Raw genomic sequence first — 14,059 nt, forward strand, 5'->3', positions numbered from 1 at the left:
CCTCTGTGCTGGGGGTGTTGAGCAATAACAGGAAGAAGGCATCGTCTCAAACTGTTAACAGCGTTTTCTGTGCTTGTGAACTTGCGAGTTAATTCTTCCAAGAACAACCAGCAAGAACGTTCTCCCCAAGAACACAAGTCCGTAGTTTGCATTCTTGGTATTGAGAAACGCCCAGTTTTTCTGGTAACATCTAAGGTTTGACTAATACTTGGAACAATCATATACCATAAAATTTTTTTGATAGATCCAGTTACGTAGAAAACAACCTAGGCTTACCCCTTCAAGTACTCACGGAACAGAGATACAGAAAATGGACAAATGATCAAACAATAAGGAAAAGACTCATAATAATCTGGTATTAGAATCTGATTAAGCTGTTGCAGAAGCCTTCACCATGAATTATGTTTCCAATGAACTTTGCTTCCAACTGAAGTTACTACACCTGGGACAACTAACTCCAGTGGACATCCTTGGTTGTGACTGAGATCAAACCTTTTTGAACTTTATGCCTTAAATATGCTTAAAAATAGTATACCTTCTAAAGAACAGCTTGTTAAGCATTTTCTATATGTTATCACTTGTTTCATGTATGATGTAGAAAGATGGAGATTTAATCAAATGTATTACTTGTGTTTTATCTAGAGATGGTCCGATACCATTTTTTCCTTCCTGATTCCGATACTTGAACTTACGTATTGGCCGATACCGAGTACCATAGGCATAATTTATAGGGGATGGGGTGTTTGCAGCCCCCCCATAATGAAAAATGGCCGGTGCAACACTCCCCTGCCCCCCCCACCCAAAATCTAATTATAATTTCCTTTACATAAATAAAGACATTTGCACCATCAGTTGATGCAGAAAAGGCACAAATTGTTGCAGAAAAATTCACCAGAATGCAAAAGAATTAAGTGTTTGACGCTCAAAATGTCAAGTCAGTGTGTTAAGAATATTTTATTATGTTTTAACAGCTGTATACTACTATCCCTGTATAGTTGTGATAGTTTTTCTATTTCTAACCAATCATAAAGAGATGTATTGATCCTATTTATTAATTTTGAACACATAGTAATAAAGTAAATACTGTATATAACAAAGTCTCAATATATACATTTTCAGGTTTCGTTGCTCATTTTCTTTTAAGTATATCCAATCACTGAGATGTATTGCTTGGTTTTTTTTGAAGTGCATCATATCATAGTTGTTTGTGTTCCAACTCTATAAAAAGGAGACACACAAGGAAATAGTCCTCTAAGACTTAGCTGTATTTTAACTGTGAAGGTTACCTGTTTTTGAAAGATTGTCAAGCCTCGAATAAAACTAGATTACACACTCTACAATCTGACCAAAGTTCTTGGTATTGGTCTTTGAAAGCTGCCTGCCACAGACTCACAACTAACAGCAAGGGGAGTCCTTGGGAGTGGCTGACATTTTTAGGGGAAGAATGTGAATTTCAAATGAATGCTTAATTGTTGAAATTAATGCCCAAATACAGACTTGGGCTTGGTAATGGTGAATTAAATGATTGTATTTGATTACTCTGTACTAAATTACATACAGTATTTCAGTTACTTTAGTTTTGACTGATTTAAATGTTTTGCATTTTAAGGTGCTTTATTTGAAGTAGGTGGCCTTCGGGATCAGGTTTTGGGATTGACCCAAGTATTCTTCAGTTTTAGATATTTGATCAGAAGTAAGTATTTTCCAGTTTTGAGTATTTGCATTGAATTGAATGGTTTTTAGGTTAATGTGCCTCGCTTGAATCTAATGTTTCTCAGTTTTAAGTTGCAGTGTAAAAGCAAAAAGATAAGACATAATTTGAAGTGAGAGTGAGTGAGACCTCCTCATGCACCTCATCATCTCCACTCTGTCCCATCAGAATAGTACAGTCTGTTGGTGTGTGCGGCACAGTGATAACCTTCTAACAAATATATTTACATTTTTTACCAAGTGTTAAAAAAAGTGTAGAGTTTATTTATTTATTATTTATTAAGTGTAACATTATTTTTTCAAAAGCAGGGCTCGAAATGGGCAAGTACTCACTAGTACTGAGTACCAACACTTCTGATTTTAGTTCTCTAATTGTTAACTGTATTAGGCTGATATCATAGACTGTATATACACTGGGGAAATCCAAGCAATTATATGTAAAATCAGACATTCAGCACCCCCATACAGCACGAATGGAATCATCCTTTGTTTCATAACCACATTTTCAGACACCGCGACAATTCGATCGTGAGATTGCCAGTCAAATCAGGCTCCTTAGATTGAATCATCGAATAGTCGACTATTCGGAGTCACCCCTACAAGATATACATATAAATATGTCCAAGACACATGGAACTGCTGAATTAGGGTCTTTTTAGTTCCAATTCTGGCACTGTAGGTGAGAGAGGGGTTCAGTAGCCTACATCATGGAGGCCAAGAAATGTCTCTAGTGGACGCCCAGCAGATATTCTAACATGCTTTCCACAACAAACAGTAAAGAGAACAGAGTTGTGTTATTTACCGTGTTTGAAAGGTTGCTTGTGGCAGGTCGGTTCCAACAGTCCGATGTGACAATATCAGTGATGATGATCCAATAATAACATAACGTCCCTCAATAGGCAGACGGTGAGACGTTAGTTTTGTTGCAACTTTTCTAGTCTATATCCTTGACGTTTTGTGTTTTGTAGTTGTTTGTTAGCTTTCACTTAAGAAGACTTTTACTTAAAAGGTTTTGTACTTCAACTACTTTTAAAAAGGGAGAATCACAGAGAAACACGTTAATCTACTGCAGTGGTCCAATCAGAAGAATTCTCCATCTCAGTTTTAAACTTTTATTTTCCTCCTTATATTAATGTTTCTCAAAGAGTCAATAAAACCTCCTTCACAGAGCTCCACTGAGAGGAGGAGCAACACTGAAAGAGAGCTGTACTGTATAATTTCCTGAATTGAAAGTGAACGTTTATCTGAGCGACAACAGAGCTGCAGTCGAGACAACTCTCTCCGTTTCTCTCTAAAGAAACATTCACCTGAATCCAGCAGCTTTTTCTCAACAGCATAATCTCCGCCAAACACTGGTGAGTACAGAGACAAAATGCACTCACTAAGTATTTGGTTTAAATCCGAGTATGACTTTTTATTTGACATCTTATTACAATATACAAAAAATTATGCCAGAGAACTACAAAATGGAGGTAAAAACAGCGACAGTGACTGAACTACAGCTAGTTAAGGTTAGACAGAACTAGGGGTGTAAGAAAAAATTGATACACTTGAGTATCGCAATATTTTATTTTGCAATACTGTATCGATTTTCAAAAAGGCAATATAGATTTTTTTTTTTTTTAAACATTCAAAAGTATTCATGTAAGACAGTGGTTCAATGGCTATTCTGAGACGCGTCACTAGTGTCCTTGCCCAACAGTGCCTAGCAGGGACTGACCTTTTGCTAGAAGCTAACAATGTAGCTATGGCTACACGTTGGCCTACTTTAGCATATAAACATTAGCTCACTAAGAACCTGGAAACCACAATTCCAAACTGGCAGTTTGATTTTCTGTGTACTGAATTGTTTACCTAAAGTAAACTTCTTTGACTTTTATGAACATCATGTCTTTTTTTAAATATTAGTTTTTCTAAAATTATACTTTAAAAAAATCCCAATATATCACCTTACACACAGTATCGAAATATATTGCAATATATTGAATCGTGACCCCATGTATCGTGATACGTATCGTATCGCCAGATTCTTGCCAATACACAGCCAGAAGACAGAACTTCTAGACAGAACACATCAGTTTGAGCTCATTTTCAGACTTTTACCAACCTGTTTCTTTTCTGTAATTGGAAATCTGTTTACATTACATCTTAATAACTGAGTTTGGTATGCAGCATACATATATACGGCAGTATCTAAATCCAACAAAAACAAAAAGTAACGCTAGATAAACTACTGAAGGGCGAATTGCCCTTTGGATTTTCCAAACAGAGTACAATGTCTGATTTTATCTGACAAGTTTTATTGCATGTATAGTCATGAATTTGACATTTTACAACTTATATAAATACACTTTGGTCAGTAGTCTTGAACTCTGAACCCAGTATGAACTCAAAACCAAGCTCTAATCAGACAGGAAGTTCCGTGGGGGTTGTTGAGAGAAGCTGTTACACTATCCTGCAATTTTCATTTCCCATACATATATATAAGCAAATGTCGGGTAATGTATTAACAGCAAAATCTCTGCCAAACAATGGTAAGTACACTGAGACCAAATGCACTCCCTAAATATTTGTCCAAAGTTAAAACCAGAATCCAGAACAAAGAAACAAAGTAACAGCAGATAAAGTAGGCCTGCTAGATTCTAACTAGCCTAGCATAGATTCCCTTTGGCTAGTCGAAAAACTTGAGTTTGCTGTGGTGTCTGATTTAACATGTCACTATGTTCATTGATTATAAAAAGGTAAAACATTGACATTTTTACAACTTGTATTGCCGGTTTCTGTCCCGTAATTGAAAAACAGTAGGGTTTAAAGTACAGTCCAGAGTTTGACTTTATGTGACATGAATTGCCTATAAAAAGGCCCAACATTTAAGTTTAACAATTTTTACAACTGTGAGACACTTTGCTAAGTAGCCTCAAACTTTTAAACTCTTTCCTCTTAGCCTCACTGTCTCCGTAGTTCCTGCGCTCTAGACAGAACAGCTGATTATTTAACAAGTGGCAGTGGTGGAAAGTAAGTAGGTCTACATACTCAAGTACTCATATTTCAGTTTGGCTTGTTTTCATTCCGGCTCGTCATCGTTCAAAAACACTCACACAAAAATTACCTATCCAGGTAAATCGCACCATCCGGAGATTGTGAATTTAATTGTGGTTGGATGAGATGTATAAACATAGCTATTCCGACACCCTACTGGTTTGTATGCGATCCATCGCACCTGCACAGACAAACTTTTGCCATATCCGTTCGGCAAAACTCTGAACACATCTTCCTTTTTTAAGAATGATTTCTGTGCCGTTCTTTGTTCTTTTCTCAAAGAAAAGCTGAACTCCAAGTCTTCCAGAAGACCGCTTTTCCCAGTAGCAGCAACCATAAACCCGCCCACTGACTCTATACACGATGTGATTGGCCTGACCAGATTTTGGTTTTTCCAGCTTGCAAGTCAACGAAGACTGCCTAAACCCCCCTGGCTGCAAATTCAATTTGCTGCCACTAGGGTGTGTCTAGATTTCTAGGCTATTTGCAGGTATGATTTTAATATAACATTATTATAGTCATATGGTTTTGTCCCCACCTTTTGGGGTTAAGCTTTTGTCCTTAATAGCATAGTTTCCCCCTTATATAAGGCCCCCGTTTCCTTCGTCTTGGCCAAAAATTTGCACTGGAACACACAGCAGGGACTACAGCAGGCGGCCATTTACCTCGTATGTTCTGCACTTGCACTTGCAAACTGGTGTAGAAGGCATCACTGAAATGTTGGGGAGGGTCATGCCTCTTTTCCTAAGCATTTTGGAGGGTCATGCAAAATGTATTGTCGGCGAAGGGAGGGTCAAGTCTTTTTTGACGAAAGGTACCTAAACTCCTCTGTTGGCCCCTTAAATAAATAACGAACAGTCCCTAACATGCCTTCATGCTACACAGAAAATGAGCCAAACAATGTTGTCACTCCGGCAATAGCAATGTGCTTTCCTACGATGTAACAAGGATGAATGAATAAAACATTAAAGCTATAGTGAAATTGTTTCTGTCACCCCCATGAAGAATTCTAAGTAATGACAACAAAACTGTCAGCTCATCCACGTGATACAAACCTTCTGTGATCGTGCACGCCCCCCCACCCCTCCTCCACGCAGTTGCTAGTAGCCATCAACATTCAAATTACTAGACAAAAAATGATATCATGAGAAAAGTGGGTTTTGAGGGGTATAGCTCCATAGAGTCCCATTCATTCTGCACTGGCCTGTGAGCCATGGATTTCTGGTGGAACTGCAACCAGTTCAGAAGCCGGAAGTAACGAGGGAGTGGAACTTCTTCCTATATTAGAAATTCTTTGGTATCACATGTTGACCACACATTATAAGTTTCATGTAAATCGGATGATGCTTGTCATATAAGGCTGATTTCCTGTTGCCAGCGGGGGGCGCTATGACCAAAAGTCAATGTTGGCCTATAAAAAAAGAGAGTCACGGTTGGTTTTAAGTGTGGTTACAGTTTTTTAAAACTTCACGCAGACAGCGTTTGCTGCGATATGATATTATTAATGGCGAGCCGAAAGCGGTCGCAGTGCTGTTGACGTTACACTTCCTCTTAGACAAGCACGGTGGTTTCTCTTCCCTGATGACTGACTGAGCATGCAAGGCAAGGCACTTTTATTAATGTTACTCTGAGTGAGCAGTTTTACCAGAATTTTGATAGCTGTTTTGATTCACAATTAAGGTGGAAAAAAAAAGCTTTGTGTTTAATGTATTTTTGTTGATGTTGAAATGGATTTTAAAACACATCGAAAAAAGTATCGTTAGGAATCGGTATCGAAACTGAGGTATCGAAATTGGCACCGGATCAAAAGATTCTGAACGAATACCCAGCCCTAAGTTACAACAACTTCTTCGTTCATCGATAAATGCTCAAAATGGCCGCCATGCCACGCCCACACCGTTGGACGAAAAGTTTTGCTTTTAATAACTTTTCATCGGTAAGGTCTTAAGATGACACAGACCGAATTTGAAGTCGATCTGATGAAATCTCTAGGAGGAGTTTGTTAAATTATAGCACCTTGACTTTTAGGCATACTTCCTGTTGCCACTAGGGGGCGCTATGACTTTGAGTAAATATCGGCCTTTATTTGTCCTCAGAAGGAGGAGTTTGTTAAAGTAAGACATGTGGAAATGGCCAAAATCACATTTTTTCAAACTTTCAATTCAAAATGGCGGACTTCCTGTTGGGTTTAGGGTATGGCTCCAATGACATTTTTTTGTACGTCTTGACATGCTTCATATGTGTACCAAGTTTCGTGAGTCTACGTTAAACGTACTGCAGGGACTACATTTTTTTTTTATTTTGTAGGGGGCGCTAGCGAGCAATTTTTGTGCGCCTATTTCCGAAACCCTTAAAATACATAAATTGTCACCAGAATTGATGCAACCACCAATTTTGTGAGTTTTTGAGTAAAACCCCTCAAAAAGGCGATTAATTTGCCGGATGAAGGAATAATAATAATTCCTTCGCCGCTGTCGGCGCTCGGGCCCTAATTATGATAAATTATTATAGTATCAATACTAACACAGCTTGGTTGAATATGACGGCATTCTGCGGTCTGCTCATTCTTAAAGGAACACGCCGACTTATTGGGAATTTAGCTTATTCACCGTAACCCCCAGAGTTAGACAAGTCGATACATACCCTTCTCATCTTCTCAACTATACAACATCTGTCTTTGGCCTCTTGTCTCCCTGCTTTTCTTTTGCTTTCCCATCCTCAGTGACCGCCTCCGTTTGTCCCTGTTAAAAGACAGCAACCACAAGAAAAATATGTTTACCATTATGAATGCTATAACGTAACGTTATATTGAACGTTATACTTTTTACATGGGAAACTACTCATACATTTTAGCCTTCATGTAACGTTGATAGTGAAGTAAATAAGGTGCAGAGTTACCTGCCACCCTGCAGCTACAACTGATAAACACACCAATTTATAAACCTCGGCTAACGTTACGCATATAGAGTAACAAAATATAAAAGAGATGAAAATGCTACCGGACGTTAAACTTTAAAAACACAAATGGCACAAAAAGACAACTAGCTAGCTAGCTAGCTAACAGCCTAATGTTAATGATAGGGTCAGTTAGCTTAACGTTAGCTTGGGTGTATCTACCTAATTACTATAGCAATTTGTACCAGCATTAAAGCGTTAAGCTTTACATTGATGTAAAACATTAACGGTGATGACACATGAACGGCAAACACTAAAGATACTTACATTTAAAGGATTATTTCGCCGTCAGCGATGCCGCTCCAACTCCCGCTTAGGTCCGCAATTTAATTCTTTTAAACGAGCTGGCAAAGCCGCGCGCATAGGATTGTGGGTGATATGGGAGCGCGAAGGATACACATATGCATCCTTTGCCGTCTATGGGAAATTCTCCTAACGAAGGACTCGGTCCTTGGTGGAATTCGTCCTTTGACGGACGTCGATGACGTAGCATCCTCCAAATTCTGGCTTCGAAGGATTCTTCCTTCACATTGAGAAACACCTATTATCTTAAGCAGAAGCAATACAATCGTTCTTTAAATCAATAAAATCATTTTTTAAATCAATATTTTGTGTCAAATTATTGATTTATCTGGTAAGTAGCCGTCTAATAAGTGGGATAATGTGGAGTGAGGCGCTCATTATAGCGAATACAACCCCTTCAGGCTGATTCGTCCTGCCGCCTCACTCTACATTATCCCTTACATAATACAATGAACCATTCAGCATAATAAGTACTTTTACATTTAGTACTCTTACGACCTGGCTGTTAGGCCAGAACAAACAGAAAACTCACCAGGATTAAGTTTTACAAATATATAATTTAATATCCCAAATCAGACCAAATTATTGATTATAGAAAGTGTGGTTGTCAGTAGTATAGTCAGTAGTGTAAGTGTGCATGAGTGACGTGTGAGTGTCAGTGTGTGTGTGTGTGTGTGTGTGTGTGACAGCTGACCAGTGAGCTCATTATGCCCGCAATCGCTTTTAAATTCAGCGTAACAGTACTATACTGTATCATTTAGTGTAGTGCTGGGCACTATACTGGTTCATACCATATACAGGTATTCATTTCACAGGTGATATGGATTTTTCATATACCGTAATACCGGTCCTGAAGTTACTCAGTCATATTGATGTTATTTCTTCCAACCTTCTTGTGTCACTGACAGCAGCAGTATTATTAATTGGATTTGGCATCAAGATTATAATATATACAGTACAGGCCAAAAGTCTGGACACACCTTCTCATTTAATGCGTTTTCTTTATTTTCATGACTATTTACATTGTAGATTCTCACTGAAGGCATCAAAACTATGAATGAACACATATGGAATTATGTACTTAACAAAAAAGTGTCAACTAACTGAAAACATGTCTTATATTTTAGATTCCTCAAAGTAGTCACCCTTTGCTTTTTTGACAGCGCTGCAAACCCTTGGTGTTCTCTCAATGAGCTTCATGAGGTAGTCACCTGAAATGGTTTTCACTTCACAGGTGTGCCTTGTCAGGGTTAATTAGTGGAATTGTTCTTTTATATTATGAAACAAGTAATCAAGTGATATGTAATTAGTTTTGCTTTTTACACCTTTGTCCTCAGATTGTAGATATGTCCGCTGCCAGCTGCCTGCTGACTGAAGATCAGTTTCTGTGCTGCATCTGTCAGGATGTGTTCACTGATCCAGTCACCGTACCATGTGGACACAACTTCTGTAAAACCTGCATCACTGAACACTGGGACATTAATGTCCCCAATCAGTGTCCTAACTGTAAAGAGGTTTTCAACACCAGACCTGAGCTGCAAGTCAATACTTTCATCTCTGAGATGGCTGCTCAGTTCAGACAGTCAGCTCAGCAGAAAGCCAGCAGCAGCAGCAGCAGCAGCTCAGAGCAACAAGTGTCCAAACCAGCAGAAGTTCCCTGTGACGTCTGCACTGGAACCAAACTGAAGGCCCTGAAGTCCTGCCTGGTGTGTCTGGAGTCCTACTGTGAGACTCACCTGGAGCCTCATCTGACAAGGCCAGGTCTGAAAAGACATCAGCTGATCGACCCTGTGGAGAACCTGGAAGGCAGGATGTGTACGAAGCACGATAAACTGCTGGAGCTGTTCTGTAAGACCGACCTGATGTGTGTCTGCATGCTCTGCCATGTTTCATACCACAAGACACATGATGTTGTTCCTCTGAAAGAAGGACATGAAGGAAAGAAGGCCGAGCTGGGGAAGACAGAGGCTGAAATTCAGCAGATGATCCAGAAGAGACGACTGAAGATTCAGGAGATCAAACACTCAGTGGAGCTCAGTGATAAAGATGCAGACAGAGAGATAGTTGAAGCGGTTCAAGTCTTCACCGCTCTGAAGGAGTCTGTTGAGAGAAGCCAGGCCGAGCTCATCGACACGATCAAAGAGAAACAGAGCGAGACAGAGAAACAGGCTGAAGGCTTCATCAAAGAGCTGGAACAGGAAATCTCTGAGCTGAAGAAGAGAAGCACTGAGGTGGAGCAGCTCTCACAGTCTCAAGACCACCTCCACGTCCTCAAGAGCTTTACTTCCCTGAACGCTGCTCCACCCACGAAGGACTGGACAGAAGTCAGCGTCCGTCCACCTAAATATGAGGGGACTGTGAGGAGTGCTGTGGATCAGCTGGAGGAGATGCTCAGTGAACAGATGAAGAAGGCCGAGCTGAAGAGGGTCCAGCGGTCTGCAGTGGATGTGACACTCGATCCTGATACAGCAAATCCCAAACTCATCTTGTCTAATGATGGAAAACAAGTTCAACATGGTGATGTAAAGAACAATATCCCAAACAATCCAGAGAGATTTGATACTTGTAATTTAGTTTTAGCCAAGCAGAGTTTCTCTTCGGGAAGATTTTACTACGAGGTTCAGGTTAAAGGGAAGACTCACTGGAATTTAGGCGTGGCCAAAGAGTCAATCAACAGGAAAGGAAGAATCACACCGAACATTCAGAGTGGCTACTGGACGGTGTGGTTGAAGAATCAAAATGAGTATGAAGCTCTTGCTAGCCCTAATGTCAGTCTCTCTCTGAAGTCTCGTCCTGAGAAGGTGGGGGTGTTTGTGGATTATGAGGAGGGTCTGGTCTCCTTTTATGACGTTGATGCTGCAGCTCGTATCTACTCCTTTACAGGCTGCTCCTTCACTGAGAAACTCTACCCATACTTTTGTCCTTGTACTAACAATGGTGGTAAAAACTCCGCCCCTCTGATCATCTCTCCTGTCAATCAAACTGAGTAGAACCATTTGATTTTCTACAAAAGATATAGTATGATTGTAATGTACTACATTGTAATGTACTACACTGATGTGTGGTGTACAGTGCATTGTTGATTTTTCAGATTCTAATCATTGCATTTAGCATATTTTTCTGTCTTGTCTTTGATTTGTTAAATTGCTTCTTACTACTACTACTACTACTACTACTACTACTACTACTACTACTACTACTACTACTACAATACACCAATTTTACCACACTGATTGATATTATGTAATGTAGTCTGTCTGACTTATTCTAATAACTGCATTATCTGCTTTCAAGACGGTTGAATCATCAGAAAACAATATACTCAGAAATAAAAAACTGTTGCACATTTTTTTATTTAATGTACTTATAAGATTTGTGGCATACTGGCACAAATTACTAAAAGGCAGTTAATAAATGAGTGAATTGTTCTCAATTACAATTGTAAAGCCAGCAGCACGCATGTGTATGGAACGCTACATAGTGCCACCCAGGGAAGGACTGTTGATTAAATGTCCGAGCGCAAAGTCCCACAGCCTAGGTTTAACGCTGATGATGTTGATCTGCAAAATAAGATTCAGTGTGGACAATGGACAGATTAAGAAAGATAAATTTGCCTCAGAGTACATTCATTTCTTTAAAATTATTATTAATGTTTCAATTATGTAAGGGATAATAAGGAATTAATGGATGATGGGGAGGCCATTACTTCCTGATTATGGACACCTTGAAGGGCATTATCCCGCTCATACCAAGAAAAGAAAATGAAGACCATTCATTAATATTTCTATGCATTTTTCACAAGGTATAACTTGGTTTTTCTGGTAACACCTAGGGTTTGACTAATACTTGGAACAATCATATACCATAAAGATAGATGGTAGATCCACCTACATGGAAAACAACCTAGGCTACCCCTTCAAGGCCTCACGGAACAGAGATACAGAAAATGGACAAATAATCAAACAATAAAGAAAAGACTCATAATAATCTGGTATTTGAACTTGATTAAGCTGTTGCAGAGGCCTTCACCATGAATTATGTTTCCAATGAACTTTGCTTCCAACTCAAGTTACACCTGGGACACCTAACTCCAGTGGACATCCTTGGTTGTGACTGAGATCAAACCTTTTTGAACTTTATGCCTTAAATATGCTTAAAAATAGTATACCTTCTAAAGAACAGCTTGTTAAGCATTTTCTATATGTTATCACTTGTTTCATGTATGATGTAGAAAGATGGAGATTTAATCAAATGTATTACTTGTGTTTTAACTAGAGATGGTCCGATTCCATTTTTTCCTTCCTGATTCCAATACTTGAACTTAAGTATTGGCCGATACAGAGTACCATATGCATAATTTATGCATATAAATAATGAAAAATGGCAGGTGCAACACGTCCCCCCTCCCCACCAAAATCTAATTATAATTTCCTTTACATAAATCTAGACATTTGCACCATCAGTTGATGCAGAAAAGGCACAAATTCTTGCAGAAAAATTCACCAGAATGCAAAAAATCAAGTGTTTGACGCTGAAAATGTCAAGTTTGCACAAAAGTGGAGATCTAAACCCCCCCAATGTTGAACACAAAGTCACGCCCTTGCCGAGTACTCATCCAAAATCAGTGTGTTAAGAAATACATATATTTTATTATGTTTTAACAGCTGTATACTACTATCCCTGTATATATGTGATAGGATTTCTATTTCTAACCAATCATAAAGAGATATATTGATTTGATTTATTAATTTTGAACATATTAGTAATAAAGTAAATATATAACAAAGTCCCAATATATACATTTTCAGGTTTCATTGCTCGTTTTTTTTTTTAAGTATAACCAATCACTGAGATGTATTGCTTGTGTTTTTTTGAAGTGCATCATATCATAGTTGTTTGTGTTCCAACTCTATAAAAAGGAGACACACAAGGAAATAGTCCTCTAAGACTTAGCTGTATTTTAACTGTGAAGGTTACCTGTTTTTGAAAGATTGTCAAGCCTTGAATAAAACTAGATTACACACTCTACAATCTGACCAAAGTTCTTGGTATTGGTCTTTGAAAGCTGCCTGCCACAGACTCACAACTAACAGCAAGGGGAGTCCTTGGGAGTGGCTGACATTTTTAGGGGAAGAATGTGAATTTCAAATGAATGCTTAATTGTTGAACTGAATGCCCAAATACAGACTTGGGCTTGGTGATGGTGAATTAAATGATTGTATTTGATTAAACTATCCTAAATTACATACAGTATTTCAGTTACTTCAATTTTGACTGATTTAAATGTTTTGCATTTTAAGGGGCTTTATTTGAAGTAGGTGGCCTTGGGATTAGGTTTTGGGATTGACTCAAGTATTCTTCAGTTTTAGATATTTGAACAGAAGTAAGTATTTTCCAGTTTTGAGTATTTGCATTGAATTGAATGGTTTTTAGCTTAATGTGCCTTGCTTCTAACAACTATATTTACATTTTTTACCAAGTGTTAAAAAAAAGTGTAGGGTATTGAGACATATATTCATGACTATTTATTTATTAAGTGTAAAATAATTTTTTACCAAGTGTTAAAAAAAGTGTAGAGACTTTTTAGTTCCAATTCTGGCACTGTAGGTGAGAGAGGGGTTCAGTAGCCTACATCATGGAGGCCAAGAAATGTCTCTAGTGGACGCCCAGCAGATATTCTAACATGCTTTCCACAACAAACAGTAAAGAGAACAGAGTTGTGTTATTTACCGTGTTTGAAAGGTTGCTTGTGGCAGGTCGGTTCCAACAGTCCGGTGTGACAATATCAGTGATGATGATCCAATAATATTGCAACGTCCCTCAATAGGCAGATGTTACGGTGAGATGTTAATTAGTTTTGTTGCCACTTTTCTAGGCTATATCCTTGACGGTGCTGCAGCATATTGCATGCATGCATTTTCCGTTTCCTTCCGCTTTATTTGTTCTTCTTTCTTTTAGACTATCTGTCCAATCTGAGTTTTCTCTAGCCCGACTATTTTACAGTGGCTCTGTGCGGAGCATAGCGCCGCCGATGACGATTGTGATTGGTTTA

The 14,059-nt window shown here is 38.6% G+C and overlaps 1 protein-coding gene across 1 annotated transcript; it reads left to right on the forward strand.

The window, feature by feature from the left end:
* Positions 1 to 2,982: 2,982 nt before the first annotated feature.
* Positions 2,983 to 10,997, forward strand: LOC114560611 (E3 ubiquitin-protein ligase TRIM21). Its single transcript, XM_028586110.1, has 2 exons — positions 2,983 to 3,065; positions 9,345 to 10,997. The coding sequence occupies exon 2, from the start codon at positions 9,354 to 9,356 to the stop codon at positions 10,995 to 10,997; it is 1,644 nt and encodes a 547-aa protein (XP_028441911.1). The 5' UTR covers positions 2,983 to 3,065; positions 9,345 to 9,353.
* The last annotated feature ends 3,062 nt before the right edge of the window (positions 10,998 to 14,059 follow it).

The sequence above is a fragment of the Perca flavescens genome, chromosome 8 (genome assembly GCF_004354835.1).
Source record: "Perca flavescens isolate YP-PL-M2 chromosome 8, PFLA_1.0, whole genome shotgun sequence".
NCBI lineage: Eukaryota > Metazoa > Chordata > Actinopteri > Perciformes > Percidae > Perca > Perca flavescens.

Bases quoted from the DNA above. Each gene is read 5' to 3' on its own strand.
- LOC114560611 (XM_028586110.1), top strand. From the start codon at position 9,354: ATGTCCGCTGCCAGCTGCCTGCTGACTGAAGATCAGTTTCTGTGCTGC.